General features: G+C 40.2%; 1 protein-coding gene across 1 annotated transcript in view; it reads right to left on the bottom strand.

The window, feature by feature from the left end:
* Positions 1 to 15998, bottom strand: part of SLC35F4 (solute carrier family 35, member F4) — a 362691-nt gene that overhangs the window by 25742 nt on the left and 320951 nt on the right. Inside the window, exons 2-4 of the mRNA XM_006864641.1 lie at positions 13235 to 13420; positions 6113 to 6413; positions 692 to 911 (exon numbers count right to left, since the gene is read on the bottom strand). Of these exons, the coding sequence (XP_006864703.1) occupies positions 692 to 911; positions 6113 to 6413; positions 13235 to 13420 (707 nt within the window). The remainder of the gene's footprint in view (positions 1 to 691; positions 912 to 6112; positions 6414 to 13234; positions 13421 to 15998) is intronic.

The following is a 15998-nucleotide window of genomic DNA, read 5'->3' as shown; positions in this document are numbered from 1 at the left end:
AAGACATGTATGTATATATATACATATATATACATATATATAAAATTTATGTTATTAAATGGTTTAATATTCATATTATTCCTGAAAGGAATAAATTCAGAACTGAAGAGGTTGGTGGAAGTTTAATGCAGTTCAATTAAGGATTTGTACCCTAAAGTACAAGTTGTTGCTTTTAGTTCCATTTCTAGATTAGTCACAAGAGATATATAGCCACTTTTAACAGCATTGTGTCATTACCAGTGACTTTAATTACTGTTTGGTAATCTTATCTACTTACACCAATATTAATTAAATCCATCTCTGAGAGTGAAATACCATGAAGGGGTCGTCCCAACATATGTAGATTGAAAAAGCAAATCATAATCTTTACTGTGGCTAAAGATTTTTTTCAAGACCCCTCTTTCCTGAGGACAGGAGTTGATTACACTATTCATTCTAAGAATTCGTTCTAAAGAAATAGCTTATTTTCTCTGTCTGTTTTAGTTGCCTCATATTTAAGTCAGCTGACTACCTCTTTATTCTTTCATGATGTTGTAACTGTCTGGGCTTCCAAATACATCTTCAAATTTCAATTTGCACTCAGAACCAATGGGAAAAGTTTTACAGAAATTCCATGACACAAAGCAGCTTTCCTGATGCCAAGTTTTACCATTAAGGGAGGCATTGCGCATTGAATCAAGTGTGCCATTACCCTCACTCCCATGAACCTGTCTTTCAGCACAATCCACGACAGCAAGAAGACAAAGGCTTTGTTACAACAGAACAGAGCGGAGACATCTGTGGCCGCCAGCTTCTTTAAAGCCAGTAAATATAGATAATTAGTCAAAGTCCACAGAATAGAAAAGGGAGCAGTTCTTTTAAGAAAGAGCTTCAATGTCAGCCCATCTTCACCAAAAATCCGACTGCATTCCCTGGGAAAGAAAAAAAGAGGTTAATATTCAAATATTACTTGTGTCACATCTTGCTTAGTTCTTGACCATGATTTTCATGCAGGGGCACAGATATTCAGACCCGTCACGAGTCTCAGGAATATGCTGAACCCAGTACTGCCCCCTACAGGTCATAGCATCTGCACAGATTTGCTTAGCAAAGAGGGAATATTTCCACAGGCACAGAGCTAGGTCCTCGCCTACCTAGACTTTCTCTTGAGCCAGCCTGGACAGCCTGTCATTTTACTGTTCTTGAACATGCTCAGAGAGGCACAGAATGGATAGTTACTGAAATCACTAGCTATTGAAGAAGAGAGGTGATCTTTTTTCAATGAGCGACATGTTCAGGATGGCTAATATAGTTTGAACAAGTTACAGAAAACTGACAGAATCTTGTTGAACAGGGACCACCATAGATCATGTGAAGACACACAGACATCTTGAGATTTTATAATTCCTAAGCCACGCTGTCTCTTCATAACAAAACTGTTCAATTGATGAAGTGTTTTCTCTAGCATTTTTAAGGCAGAAAAATGAAGAAAACTTCTTTGGTAAAAGTAAAATATAACTTAGGTGGTCTTTATAGCCAATCATAGGGCCATTTTGGAAGAATTGCCTGAATTCAGTGTATAAAAATAATCACGTCAGTTAAATCTAAAATGGAATCATTTAAGTTTGGTCTAAATTGATTATTAAGCCTAAGGGGCCATTTTAATCAAAATGTTCAAGCTAGTGAATACATATTTTAATGGAATAGTTATTAGGTATATAAAGGCAACAATGAAAATGATCCAAAAACAGTGCTAACAAGACTCTGGACTTCAAACAGATGTACCTCTGGGAGAATTTAGCACTGTTTTTTAACTCAGTTATTCAAGAACATTCTAGCATTTCCTGAATAATTACCATGGTGTATCAGGCACTGTATTTTGAAGACTAAGATAAAGCTATTATTCAAAACAACAAGTTATTACTATTCAGACACGTTTATAAAGTTTATAATAAAATATACTTACATGGCTCTAGATAATACTAGTTTCTCTTCCAGCTATTTTTGAAGGAAAATAACTGTGTCTCAAGATATTGTAAACCAAAAGTAATGTCAAGCCAATGTTTGCCTCACAGGAATGAACTTACCTCACAAGAAAACCACATGGAGTATGGGGTTGATTAAGTAATGGGACTCTAAGAAGAGAGACATAGCCTCAAATAGAATATCTCACAGTAAACATCAGAGCTGAACAAAAGTTGCTTTCAAGTAGCCCAGAATTCAATGATGATTTAAAAAAAAACCTGCATATTTCCTACCTAGAAACTCATGTAGTGCTTTTACTTTCATGTGAAAGATAACCAAAAAAGAAAGCTTTTCATAAAAAAAAAAAAAAAATCATTTCCCAGCTATCAACTCTGAGTGGAAAGAGACAAAATTTCAGTGAAGGGATGAAATGACCTAAAGGCAAAGCTTGTAGTCAACAGAAACGACATAAGCTCACATACGCAGGGAAATGTGTGGTTCCTCTACAGCCCGATATTCCACGTCCGAACTAAGCCCAGGGCAGTTTTCATGAAGCCTCCTATAAACAAGTGCATGCTCTGTACTCAGAGAGGGCTATGTTTTGTGAAAAGGGCAGCCAGGGCCATCTGGGGTTGAGAGTTGTGTTTATCTTGATATCTACATCCCTTAAATGTCTTCTTAAGAACATTGAAACCCATTTCTAATTAAAGGATTTCTTTTTCTTAACACTGGCCCTGCTCAGTGATGGTTCTCCCTTCGCAGAGCCCACCACTGTGTTGGTTGGGATAGCATCCAAGGGGACACTATGATTGTATGGGGAACACCAGTCGGTGCATAAGGTCAGGTAGAGCACCACAGGTCAGCTGGCTGAGAAAGCTCTGCTGATTAGCAGGGACTACTCTCACCTGGTTTCTCCTGGCTCTACATGGCTTGTCCTGTCCCTCAGGTGTTCATTTTCTCCCTCTTTGTTCCCCTTTAATTTACCCTTGTCTCTCACTGCAAATCTGTTGCAAGAATTAAAAATGCGCTCTATTCAAATGTCAACTCACCTGTGTAAGACCATATGCTATGTAAGCACTAAGTGCTAGGAATGTGAAAACTCACAAAGAAAGAAAGAAAAGATTGTTTATGGAAAAATAAACGCGCCCTACTCCTCACTTATTAACATGGTTAGGGTCTAAAGGCCAGGTTGTTACGTGAAATTTGGCATTTTGTGAAAGTGGAGGTGACCACATCAGATCACAAAATGGAGGATTACTATATATTTACATAACTGCCAAAGCACTGTGAATCGCAGTCCACCCAAGTTGACACACAGCCTTAACCATTACTACCAGATGTACATCGTTAATGCTCAATATAGTCAGATTTTTTTACTATTGTTATAAATGTGAAATGCTGTTAACAAGAGAGTTGATCATTGAGGAGTAGGTGTAACAGCGAGTCTACCCTTGGGATGATGTGATCAGAATTTGTGGACAAAAAGCTTTGACAGGTGATAAAGGTCAAAACAAAGCTTACAAGTTGGGGGATGTTAGTAATTTTGATCACATTCGTCATTGTAATAGCAGTTACTAGTTATGGATCCCTTTCCTTATGTCAGATTACCTCTTAAACACAATTCTGAGGCACTGGACACAAGTAAATAATAAATCTTTGGCTCTGGTTTCATCTTTTCTAGAAACCATTTTCCCCTTAAGAAGCCATCTTTGTTAAAACTATGGTATAGATTTTTTTTTTTCCTAAATTTTAAATTTACCTGAGTTAAGTGAATTCTCATGGTATTATGTAAAGGAAATAATTGAATGACCAAAACCTACTTCCACATGGATAACCCTTACCATCCAGAATTGATATTTTACTGAAAATTCATGTGATGTTAGTGATAAGAAAAATACTAGGAATGCTTTCATATTATTCAAGAGAAAAGAAAATAAAAGATCTGGTGTTATGGGACAAATTGTGTTTCCCAGTCTCACACACTGATTTTATTTTCCCTTTGTTCTGCCATGAAAGCGGGGTGACCAAGGGCTGGGCTCAATGGAGTACCATCTTGGCAGATGGTGTTAATAAGTCTACAGGGAAAACAGATCTCAGAATATTCTTGTCATGTTTACCTCTCATGTGGAGAGGAGCCACTAGAGAATGTTCTCTTCAAAGATAGTGTTTTTATGCTTGATAATGAAGACTTTTGATTCACTTTCAAAAATGGCCAACTTCACTTTAACTGCACTGACAAGCAAAGGTGTCTTGTCAAAATTACAGATTCGCAAAGTTCAGAGTTAGTCTGATGTGTGACATGTGGTGAAGATCAAGCTCATTTCTAAAGGTATTTCTGTCAGCTGCAGCCTCTTACTGTACACGTGCTGTCTTAAACAAAACCCACTTACCTTACTTGGAGGTGGTGTTGAGATACTTTTCTTTAGATCAGTATGGGTGTTTAAATCTTAAGAATATTCAGCTAGAGCACACGCATTATAAATAAACATAAAAAGTCAATGCCATTACGTCGATTCAGACTTATAGTGACGGCACTAGACTGCAAGGCCAGTTTGAACTGCAGGGTTGGTGGTTCAAATTCACCAACTGCTCCTCGGAAACCCTATGCACTGGAACTGATGGCACTTAACAACAAGGGACAGTGAGGTTTTGTTTATTTAGAGTGAGTAGAGTACTGATGTGGCACTAAAGGATAAAGCCTGGACTGCAAGGTCAGTTTGAACTGCAAGGCAGTAATTGAAACTCACCCGCTGCTCTTTGGAAACCCTATACAGGGTCGCTTTGAGTTGGACCGACTTGATGACACTTAACAACCACAACATAGAACATTGTGGAACTGCTCTTTAGGGTTTCCAAGACTGTAAATTTTTACAGGAGCAGAATGGTTGGTAGTTTTGAACTGCTGACTTTGAGATTAGCAGCCTGACTCATAACCACTACATTACCAGAGCTCCTTCTATTTTGATGGGAATCAAATACAAAGTGTCTTTAGTAGTCACATATATGTATAGGGCTTCAATCCATCAAACCAGAAAATATATATTCATTTTATAAAATTTATCATTGGGGTTTTATAGTCACACATAGAAAATCAATGCTCAGTATGACTTTAATATTCCCAGGAATCTCCAAGCTAATGATGGGGAATAGAAGTTAAAGAAACTTTTTTTTTTTTCCATAATAATAATAATCATTCCTTTTCATTAAAGTACATTGGCAAGAATGGCAGGTGATTTGGGTTCCTGCACAACAGATTTATTGCCCCTCAGTGAGGAAGAATCAGCTGGTGCGAAGAACTGTCACTTTCCCATCTGCCATCCATGGAGGTCCCCACCACTGATTTCTTTTGGTATCCCAGGGATTTTCTTGGCAGTCATTCTCTACGTCTGGGCTTTACCTTTCCAAGACACAAGGGAACTCTGATTCAGCTGCTGCCTTTGCCTTCCCTGAATGCTGAGCAGGGCTCCGTGATTTCAGTCCTGTTAGGTGCCTGAGCTGTCCAAGATGAGGTGGCAGAAGCTAGGTTTAGCATGGAACAACCACTAGAGGCACAGACAAGGCTACTAAATAAGTCCAGCTGTCACTGGTAATGACCAGCAAACAAACAAACATGGCCCCATGTGCTCCTAGCTAGCAAAGAACAACTTCTTGTGAAGCATCCCAGAATGAAACCTCTTTGCACAAAACAAAATCATTTAGTCTGCATAGGCACCATAGTGTCCAGAATATTATACATTTGTTTTAACTCATTTTATTAATACAAATGTTTCTTGAATTTGAGGCATAGGGGTACTCTGTTAAAAATAGGACTTTTAGAGACAAGTAGATCTGGTATAAATGTGTGATTTTGGACAAGTCCAAACCTGTTTATTCATGTGCTAAAATGGGAAGCACGGGCATACTAGCATCACTTAAAAAGGTAGATGTTACTATTGATGATGTTTCTTTGAGATACACAAAAGCCAAGTCTACCATATTGCAGATGTTGAATATTTGTTTTGTTTTTAAAAAGGGGGAACTCTTCTGCTTTCTAATGTTTATTACCAACCTAGGCTCCTGCCCCTCCATACTCCTCAAGTGCATTTATATTCCAAAGGGATGAACATACGCGTTTTTGCCGACAAACACTTTAAGGCATCTCCTGTTGACCATTTAACATGAAACTTACCTGAATTTTTTCATTGGAGATTGCTTTTCTTGAGCAGTGGCCAGATGACCAGAATAATAAACTGGGAAAAACATAATGTTCCAGTTTGTTGAAAACCAAGTCATGAAAAATGGGCAGTAGAAGTTCTTATAAGTAATTTTTACAATCTGTGTGGTCCCAACCCAGGATGATGACACTGACAAGATGATCAAGAGTCCCCAGATGGCCTTCAGAACCATGGATGTGCACGACTGGCAGCGAGCTTTGATTCTGTTTTCTTGACTGCTATTGTCAGGATGAGTAGTCTGTGTCCCATCATCCCCTGAAAACAGAAAGGGAATACAAATGTATAGAAAGCAGGTCATAGAGCAGCATTCAAACATGCTTGGTCCTTAAGCAAGGTGGCTGAAGCTGAAGAGGCAAATGGTAGGACGACCAGTGTGTGTGTTTGTTTGTTTTTTTCTTCTGTTATTTAAAAATGCTGATACCTGTTTTTTTCTCTCTCCTGAATCCCTGTTCAACCCTCATGCAATTCATCAGAATGCTCATGAACTGTGATGGGTGGTATGTTACTCTCCAAGTTATCATAGAGGACAAGACTAGAACTGCCTCCCATAGAGTTTCTAATGTTACAATCTTTACCGCAGCAAACTACCATATCTTTCTCTTATGAAGTAGCTGGTAGAGTTGAACTACTAGCCTTCTGGATATCAGCCAAGCACTTAACCACTGCATCTCTGGAGTTCCTCTTCCTTGTATTAGCATCACATATCCCTGTCCCAAAGACTTTGGGCTTGGCCATGTGACCTTCCTTCTCTGTCTAATCAAATATGAGCAGATATGATGTGAGCCACTTCCCAGCAAATGCTTTAAGAAGCTTCACAAGGTGCCACCCTCTTTCTTGCTCACTTCTTCTGTATCTACATTTCAAGTTCCAAAATGGGGCTGCTGTTTTGATCTGTGTCAGGAACTGAACAGAACCCAGCCAAAACTGTCATATTTGCTGTCCCCAGGAAAAAGTAAGTGAGAAATAAATGTTTTGGGGGAAAAACAGTAGCAAAGTGACTGGTGGTGGCGGCGGTGATATGCTGTGGAGTCGGAGCTGACTCATAGCCACCCTGCACTGGGTTTCCAAGGCTGTAAATGTTTATGGGAGCAGAAAGCCTTGTCTTTCTCCAGTGGAACTGCTGGTAGTTTTGAACTGCTGACCTTGAGGTTAGCAGGCTGACTCATAATCATCATGCTACCAGAGCTCCTTAGCAAAATGACTATTAAAATGAAAATGCCCCAACATCAGGAACAAATCATGACTATACAAAGTCATTTCCTACCTCAGAACAGATTACTCTTTAATGTATCTCTGGGAGCAGAGTTAATTTTCCTTTTTCTTTTTATATTTACTACTATTTTTTTTTTTTTTTAAGCTAGCCAAAGTTTTCTAAAATCCTAAAGTTCTTCTCTCCTGATAGAGACATCACGAGTTCATGTGCCTGTCAGGCAGTTAAACAGTAGCAGAAGTCACGCTGAGCAGCTGAGCAGAGGACACCGGTGGTAGAATCCTGGGGAATAGGAGGCAGAGTTGTCTCCAAGATTTTCTTGAGTCTCCAAGTACCTGCTTTCAAGCACAAGGTAGATCCAGGGGGTTAAGAAATGGTGCATCCCACTGACTCCAACATATCAGTAGATGGGGTCATCACTTTACCTTTTTAGGACCTGCTGGGTCTCTTGCTGGTAGTATTCTGACTACTTAATTTGCCAGGCATGGCTGCCCCACTGGTTCATAAACTATCACACAGCTAAGGCAGAATCCTAGCTTTTTGGTAGAAACGTATTAGGAGGAGGTAAGGGAGCATGACTTGAAAGTAGAGTTTTCATTGGGGAATATAAGCCAAGGACGTATGAAGACAGCAATTGCTATTTAACTTTTAGATACAGAGTTTATATATCTCAAGGTAGGGCCCAGGGCTCCAGAAGGTGAAAACTGGCATTCTTTGATTCATTTTTCCAACACAATCTTATGGAGACCCTACGAGGAGCTGGGTAACTAGTTGGATCTTAAAGGTTCAATAATGAAAGTCTTGAATTCACAGTCAAGCAGAAAAGACAGAAAACCTACCCAATGTATGCAATATGGTGCAAGAAGAGCAAATTCATGTAGACCACATAGGAGCATTGGAGAAGTTAATCAAGGGATGAGGTGGGAAATGATCAGGAGAATGTTGTGTGATATAGTGATGCCCTGGTGCGTTTGGAAGTAAGAGTGAGACATCTTTATAATTGTACACAAATGATTCCTACTCTTTTTTTTTCCTTTTGAATTAGTAGACTTTATTTTTCAGAATGATTCCTACTCTTGATAACATTTCTGCAAATTCTCTCTATGACCATGTGGCTTATGCAGAGAGTAAATTAAAAAAACAACACAAAAACACTAGGATGAATAAGAGGGTAATAAAATAAGAGACTCTTGTGTTAAGAAACCAGAAAAGGAATGCAAAGCTACCTCATCAAATAGGGATTATTATTATAAAAAAGCAGAGTTGTGTTAAAGGGTTGTTCAAGATCACATAGTTAGCGTCATACTGAACCCAAGAAAATATAACAGCAGACAACAGAAAAAATAAAAAAGCTTAATGTTCATCCTGGCTAGGTACAGCTTTCAGTCTTGAGTCTCTATTCAAGTACTGCAATTTTCAGAAATAGCTTGTTGTTGTTGTTATGTACTGTGAAGTTGGTTCCGACTCATAGCGAACCTGTACAGGGTTTCCGAGGCTGGAAATCTTTATGGGAGCAGAAAGCCTCATCTTTCTCTCACAGAACAGCTGGTAGTTTCGAACTGCTAACCTTAAGGTTCACAGCCCGATTCGTAACCACTATGCTACCAGAGCTCAGAAATAGTTTAGAGAAAAAATATTCTATTTCCTGAAAGGAATGGCAGTCTTGCAAAAGGTTTGAGAGAAATGCTATTTAAGAGAAGGATGTATACTTCCCCTTATTACTTTTGAATTGCTTATTCTCAGAGACTATCTCATGAAGGGCAAGGAGCTCTGGTAGTGCAGTGGTTACGAGTTGAGCTGCTAATCTCACACTCAGCACTTCAAAACTACCAGCGGTTCCATGGGAGAAAGCTGAGGCTTTGAGCTTCCGTAAAGATTTACAGCCTCAGAAATCCTATGCAGGGTCGTTATGAACCGGAACCGACCCCACAGCACATAACCACCACTATCACATAAAACAGGAATGATTTCAGGTGATATCTACCTTCATTGTCACAGTCTCTGAAAAGTCCTTCTGTATCAACATCATCAGTGTTTTTAAGGACACCACTAGTCACCTAAACCTCTCCATACTGACCCATTCTCCTATTCTCTATATTTCATTCATTGTTGCCAGTTCTTTAATTCACAAAGCCTCAATAGATTGGATGTCAAGCTCTTCTGTTTTCCTGACCATTTTAAACACAGCTCCTTATAGTCCTGTTTGATTTATAATTTCATATGTATATGATAATAATCAAATAATATCATTAATATCACATGCAAGTAAAATTTTGCTGAAGGGAATTTAAAAAAAATGGCTGCAACAGTACATGAACAGAGAACTGCCAGAAATTCAAGCTGGATTCAGAAGAGGATATGGAACTAAGCTATCATTGCTGATGTCCGATGGATCTTGGGTGAAAGCCAATAATAATAGAAAGATGTTTACTTGTGCTTTATTGACTAAGCAAAGGCTTTTGACTGTGTGGATCATGACAAGCTATGGATAACTTTGTGAACAATGGATAATCCAGAACATTTATATGTGCTCAGGGGGAGCCTGTACACAGACAAAGAGGCAGCTGATTAAACAGAACAAGGGGACACTGAACGGTTTAAAATCAGGAAAGGTGTGCACCAAGATTGCATTCTTTCACAATATTTATACAATCTGATGAGCAAATAATCTGAGAAACTGGGTTATGTGAAGAAGAACATGGCATCAGGATTGGTGGAAGACTCATTAACAACCTACGATATGCAGATGATACACTTGCTGGAAGAGAAGAGGACTTAACATACTGATGAAAATGAAAGGCCACAGCCTTCAGTAGAGACTGCACTTTAATGTAAAGAACACAAAAATCCTTATAACTGGACCAGTAAATAACATCATGATAAATGGAGAAAAGACTGAAGTTGTCAAAGACTTAATTTTGCTTGGATCCACTATCAACACTCATAGAAGCAGCAGGAAATTAATGAAAAGACATATAGCATTAGGCAAATCTTCTGCACAAGTCCTCTTTAAAGTGTTAAAGAGCAAAGATATCAGTTTGAGGACTAAGGTGCGCCTGACCCAAGCCATGGTATTTTCATTAGCATCATATGCATGTGGAGTCCTGGTGTTGCACTATGGGTTAATACGCTGGACTGAAAGGTCGGTTTGAACTGCAAGGTCAGTGGTTCAAGTTTACCAGCTGCTCCTTGGATGAAAGCCGATAATAATCGGTTATACAGGATCACTATGAGTTGCAACCGACTCAATGACACTTAGCAACAAAAGATAACATGTGTGTGTGAAAATTGGACAATGAATAAGGAAGACCATAAAACAATAGATGCATTTGAGTTATGGTCTTAGAGAAGAGTATTAAAAGTACCATGGGCTGCCAGAAGATCAAACAATTCTGTGTTGGAAGAAATACAGCCAAAATGCTCCTTAGAAGCCAGGATGACAAAACTTCATCTCTCATACTTCGGGCATGTTATCAAGAAGGACCAGCCACCGAATGCTTGGTAAAACAGATTGTCAGTGAAAAAGAGGAAGATCCCTAATGAAATGAATTGTACAGTGGTAGTAGCAATGGGCTCAAGCGTAACAACTGTGATTTTGGCGCAGGACTGGGCAGTGTTTCGCTGTATTATACATAGGGTCATTATGCGTGGAAGCCAGCTACAACAATATGTGTATGATTGAGCCCTGTTGTGGCACTGAAGGGTAAGCACTGGATTGCTAAACAACAACATTGACAGTTCTAAACCCAACAGGTGCTCTCAAAAACACTATCCAGGGTTGCTATGAGTTGGAACTGACTCAACGGCACGCAATAACAACAACAAAACCTACGATTGTTGCAATTGGTGGCTGTATGTTGTTGAGTTGGTTCTAATTCATTTACTATTAGTTTACATCCATTTGAGGCTTTATTGGAGTTATGCAAACTGATGTTAGAGGTCATTGGCATTTGGAATTATGAGTTTAAGTCCTAGTTCTCTTGCTGTATGCCCTTGAGAACACTGTTTAATTATAGTCTCAGCTTCCTCATTTGTCAAACAGTGATAGTATCTATCTCCCAGGACTCATTTTTAGGTTAAGTACCACAATATTCAGCTCTCCGTGTAGGGTGAGCTGTTCTTCAGAGTCTCCTTTTTTTTTTTAACTGTCTCTCTGTGGTGTACCAGGATATCCCCAAGTGCATTCTGAATCATCAAAGAAAAAGTAAATTCTGTTCCATGTGATCTTTAAGGGTATGGTCTTTGAAATGTGGTAATCTGTGAATGATAGATAGGGCAAGTCTCTATTAACCAGCATATTTAATTAGCTGGAACATTCTGTTCCACAGACAATTGGCATAATTGGGATATTACTGCATTTAGAAAAGCCAATTAAAACTTTCTGAAGATTTAAGATGTCATTTTCTTCATTTTTTTTTTTAAGTTTTTTTGGCTTCGGGTTTCTTCCGTTTAGGTTCCCTTTAAAAGTTTCTTTTTCCTTGAAAGTTTTTTTTTTTAAAAAAAAAAAATCAAAACTTCTTAAATCAGTTGGGTATTAGGTGTTCACCTTTGCTCTGTCCCTTTGTTTTACCCTTCTCCCACTCACAACGGAAAGTCTTCTGATTTGCCATTTTCCTTCTTTTTTTAAAGCCAGTTTTCTCAAAGATGCTTTTTGATATGTTGTTTTGACTGCTCACTTATACAGGATGGTATTGTATTGTTGCTATTGTTGTAGTGAAGGATGAACACACTGAAGGAACCTGATCTGTTGCCTTTTCTAATACAGGTGAAGAGGTGGTGGCCATGGACCCAGAAGAGGTAGAATCAGAAAGGCAGAAAGACACACAAGCCAATGACGCAGACACAATGATGGTAACTGGCAACCAAAAGCACCGAGACATTTGGAAGTAGAGAGGAAATAGCTTGTTAGCATATACCGATTTGGTGTTTTCAGGAAGACAGAAGTGTGGTCAAATGTTGAGAGGAAGTGCCTACGAATTGGGGTTTCAGCACATTTTCTGGGAAGGCAGTAAGATACCCACCCTGCATTGGGATGATGTCCCACAGTATTGGAAAGCAGTCCGTGGAAGCAACTGCACATCAACATTATAAATTTGCTAGGAAATTCATGGGCAAGGCTATAAGATTTATCTAGCAAGGTCCAGTAAGCCAGGAGTTGGAGAGTGATTGGTCTGGTGGGTGTGAGGAAAAGGTAAAGGTCTTGACTGATCAGTAAATGAAGACTGGGGTACAGGGAGGGGCAAGTGAAGTCTCCTACAGGAAGAGTGTAACTGGAAAAATGGATGGGCTCAGGAATCGTTGGTCCTGATGAGGCCAAGGACAGATAATGTGATTTTACTAGTGTTGGCAATGTGTTCTTACTGAATATCAATGCTGAGATAAAAGATGCTGGCTTTTGAATTAATAAAGATGAGAAAATTAGCTCCCCTTTCAACCTCATTAAATGCCCTGTCTAAACATGGCTTGTGACAAGCTCTTCAACTATAAAACCAGTTGCCAATCAGTCAACTCCAACGCATGGTGAGCCTATGTGTGTAACAGTAGAACTGTGGTCTATAGAGTTTACAATGGCTGAGTCTTGGGCAGCAGATTACCAGGCCTCAAACCTCACTTTTAGATAGCAGCTGAGAATGTGTTGACCCTATGTACCACCTAGGGACTCCTCTTCAACAACAGGTCAGTTTATCTGTGATACCAAATGCCATTAGACTTATAAGCAAAATGTGTAAGTAACATCCCTTTCTTTCTGCTCCTCCTACCTCATAAACCTGCCAAAGGCCCACTCATATGTGTCTGTGTAACATCCCCACATTTGTATCTTTCATGGCAGGTTATCTAGATGCACTGTGTTTTAAGAGGCACATACCTGATCTGTTCTGTCTTTCGACTCTATGTCCACATACTCCGGAGGATCCTCGGCTCTGGAGTTCAAGAATAGGAGCAGAAGAATCTTCGGTGACAGATAAAGGGGATAGCTGTCTACTGATGCCGCTGAGTGAACTGGGGCAGTTGGCTCCTGGTTTACAGCGAGTGACTGATGATCTAGAGGTACCTGGGAAGAAAGAGTTCACATCAGCTTGAACACTATCTGGAATAAAAATTGGCAGTAGATTTTAAATGGCTTGGCAGTGAAATATGAGTTTATGGTAGCAGTAAATACAGTCTTGTCTGAACAACATTCATTGAGCTCATTTATAATTCTATAAAAGGGGCTCCTGAAAAGAAAATGTTATTTTGTTAGGTCTGTGTCCTGAAGACAAATCATCTTTTCAGATGAATCTATTAACTAGAAAGGAACATTAACATATGGTGTTTGGGTCAGTGCATGTGTTCTGAATGAGAACTTTTAGCACAATCAACTAGTTTACCTTAGAAAAACCAAAGTGTAGTGTTATGCTTGTTTCTAACCTTCTTTCCTAGGACTGGCAGTTGAAATCCAGTCTGGTAAAGCTGCCAATAGTGTCTCCATTCAAATCCACTGTACGCTTTCCCATCAGATGAATCATTAAAATCTAGCCTTTTTGTGTCTCATCGATTGCTGGGGGACTCTCTCTCGTGAAATAAATGAAACCAGCCTTTAGGGTTCTCCACAGGCCAAATTCCCTCCTTCCTGATTAATGTTCCATGAATCTCTAGTGCAGGAGGGGCTTCATGGGTGTTCAACCAGGGCAGTTTCACAGGGTGCAACAATCAGAAGAGGGCCCCGTGCTGGAGAGTCTATGTTCTACCGTTGCTGTCTTAAAAATCCTCAATAATTCTATCTTTGAGTTTGTGATTTGTGACATCTGGTGGAACAATGGAACACGTGCTGGGAGCTTGGAGGTTTTTGCTGCCTCCTCCCTCATCTCAGTCCAGTACCCAGTGCTGCACTCTGGTTCCTGTCAAGGGCTAGATGAAGGCCTAGGGAAGGTCAGGCCAGAGGGTAAAGTGTCCAGTACTTCAGGTTCTGCACTCACTGAACGAGGCAACATGCATTAAATAGCAAACAGAAAACACTGAGAAAGAAAGATTTCTGAGCATGAGGTCCACATTTTCTTTCTTTTTTTTTAAGTTTTAATTGTGAGGTTTACATGGGAGAACATCAGCTTTACACTCATCCTATCATATTTCGTTTCATTGCAATGATTACAATCTCCTCCATGCATCATCAAATAACCAAGGGTACACCACACAGGTCTGCACACCGGCCACTAGCACACAGCCCTTCTCCCTCCCTGAGTCCAGTGTCCCCAGCTGCTCCGACTGTCAATGTCATCATCTCTGTCTCTATCCCTGGTGTCACTGCCTCTCTGGGTAGGGTCCCACTCTCCGCTCTTCTCACTTGATGGTCCCAGACACCTCCACTCCTGGGCTGCAAAATCAATCACTCTCCTCCTTTTGTCAAAAAACATCTACCTCTATATTTCCTACCCACCCAGTCAGTCCTGATGGCAATTATTCACTATTGTACCACAAGAGTCTTATCCCCATTTCCTTTTGCCAGCCTGGTCAGTCCCAACAGTTTGGAAATCATTCAGTGGCGATTCTACCTTCCCCCACCCCATCTGGAACTAAGCTCCCTCTTGAAAGCTTGTAAGCCAGTCACTTCTTGACTTTATAGGTGCCCCCATTTTGGCTAGCCAATGTCTAAGTTGCCCATCCCTGTCAACCCTGTGTACTGAGGGGCTGGGAGTGAGTCTCGCTGTAAAGATTACTTCCCTTTTTTTGAGTTACTACATCCATAAGTATAGGTAAAGTTTGTAAAATTGTAGCAGGTTACTCCGCCCCACACTTTCTTTCTTCTTCTAGTTGAGTGCTGATCATCCAGCCATCGAAGCCAGGTCAAGTGGGTACTGTCTGCAAGTGTGGGTGTTCTTGTGCATCTTCCCTCACTTCATATCAGCTGGACGCTTCACTCTCCGCTCTAGTCCTCTGTGGCTATGTCACTGCCTCTGGGCCCAGGAGTCCCCAGGTCTTGCCATATTGCTGGCCATCCAGGTCTCCATCCAGGTTCACAGGAGTCTGTGGTCAGGCTTAGCTCACAAATTCAATGCTGTTTTTATCCCCTCTGCCCCTTATCACTGATCAACGTAGTCACCAGCCAGACCACATGCCTGCTCATGTATTTTCCTTGAGTCTCAGTCTTGGAAGGGGGTTTGCTCTGAGGCTCCTGGGTAAACAGCTTACTTGTTCTTGTAGTAATCAATCAGACTGCCATTATTGTTTCGGATTTTTCCTGCCGGTCTTTCTTTCAAGGAATATCCTCTGTTCTAGCCACTCCAAGCTGGTCTACTCTTCGTTTCCAGTGGAAATTTCCTACCTCAGTCAGTTCTGGATGGGGTTCTGGATTCCACCTATGGTCTTGTGCAATGTAAAGGCTCCACAGGAAGCCTCTTTCACTGGGCAACTTCTAGCTCCATTTAAGGTATTCCAACCAGTTATAGGCTGAAGACGGACTTATAAGCTTTCTGTAGTGATGATTCTGGCTATTCCTTTCTCTACCCGTCAAGTGTCCATTTTACAATGGTAGGCAAGGGAAACCAAGATGCAAAAGACAGCCAAGCATCTTAACATTATTCCCGTCTTTTACCCTTCAAACCTCAATCCCTGTATCGCGGAGCCCTGTTGTTCCAAGGTTGTGCATACATCAT

The sequence above is a fragment of the Chrysochloris asiatica genome, unplaced genomic scaffold (assembly GCF_000296735.1).
Source record: "Chrysochloris asiatica unplaced genomic scaffold, ChrAsi1.0 scaffold00067, whole genome shotgun sequence".
Taxonomy (NCBI): domain Eukaryota; kingdom Metazoa; phylum Chordata; class Mammalia; order Afrosoricida; family Chrysochloridae; genus Chrysochloris; species Chrysochloris asiatica.
Note: the sequence above shows the minus strand (reverse complement) of the source record. Positions and strands in the feature narration are given on the sequence as shown.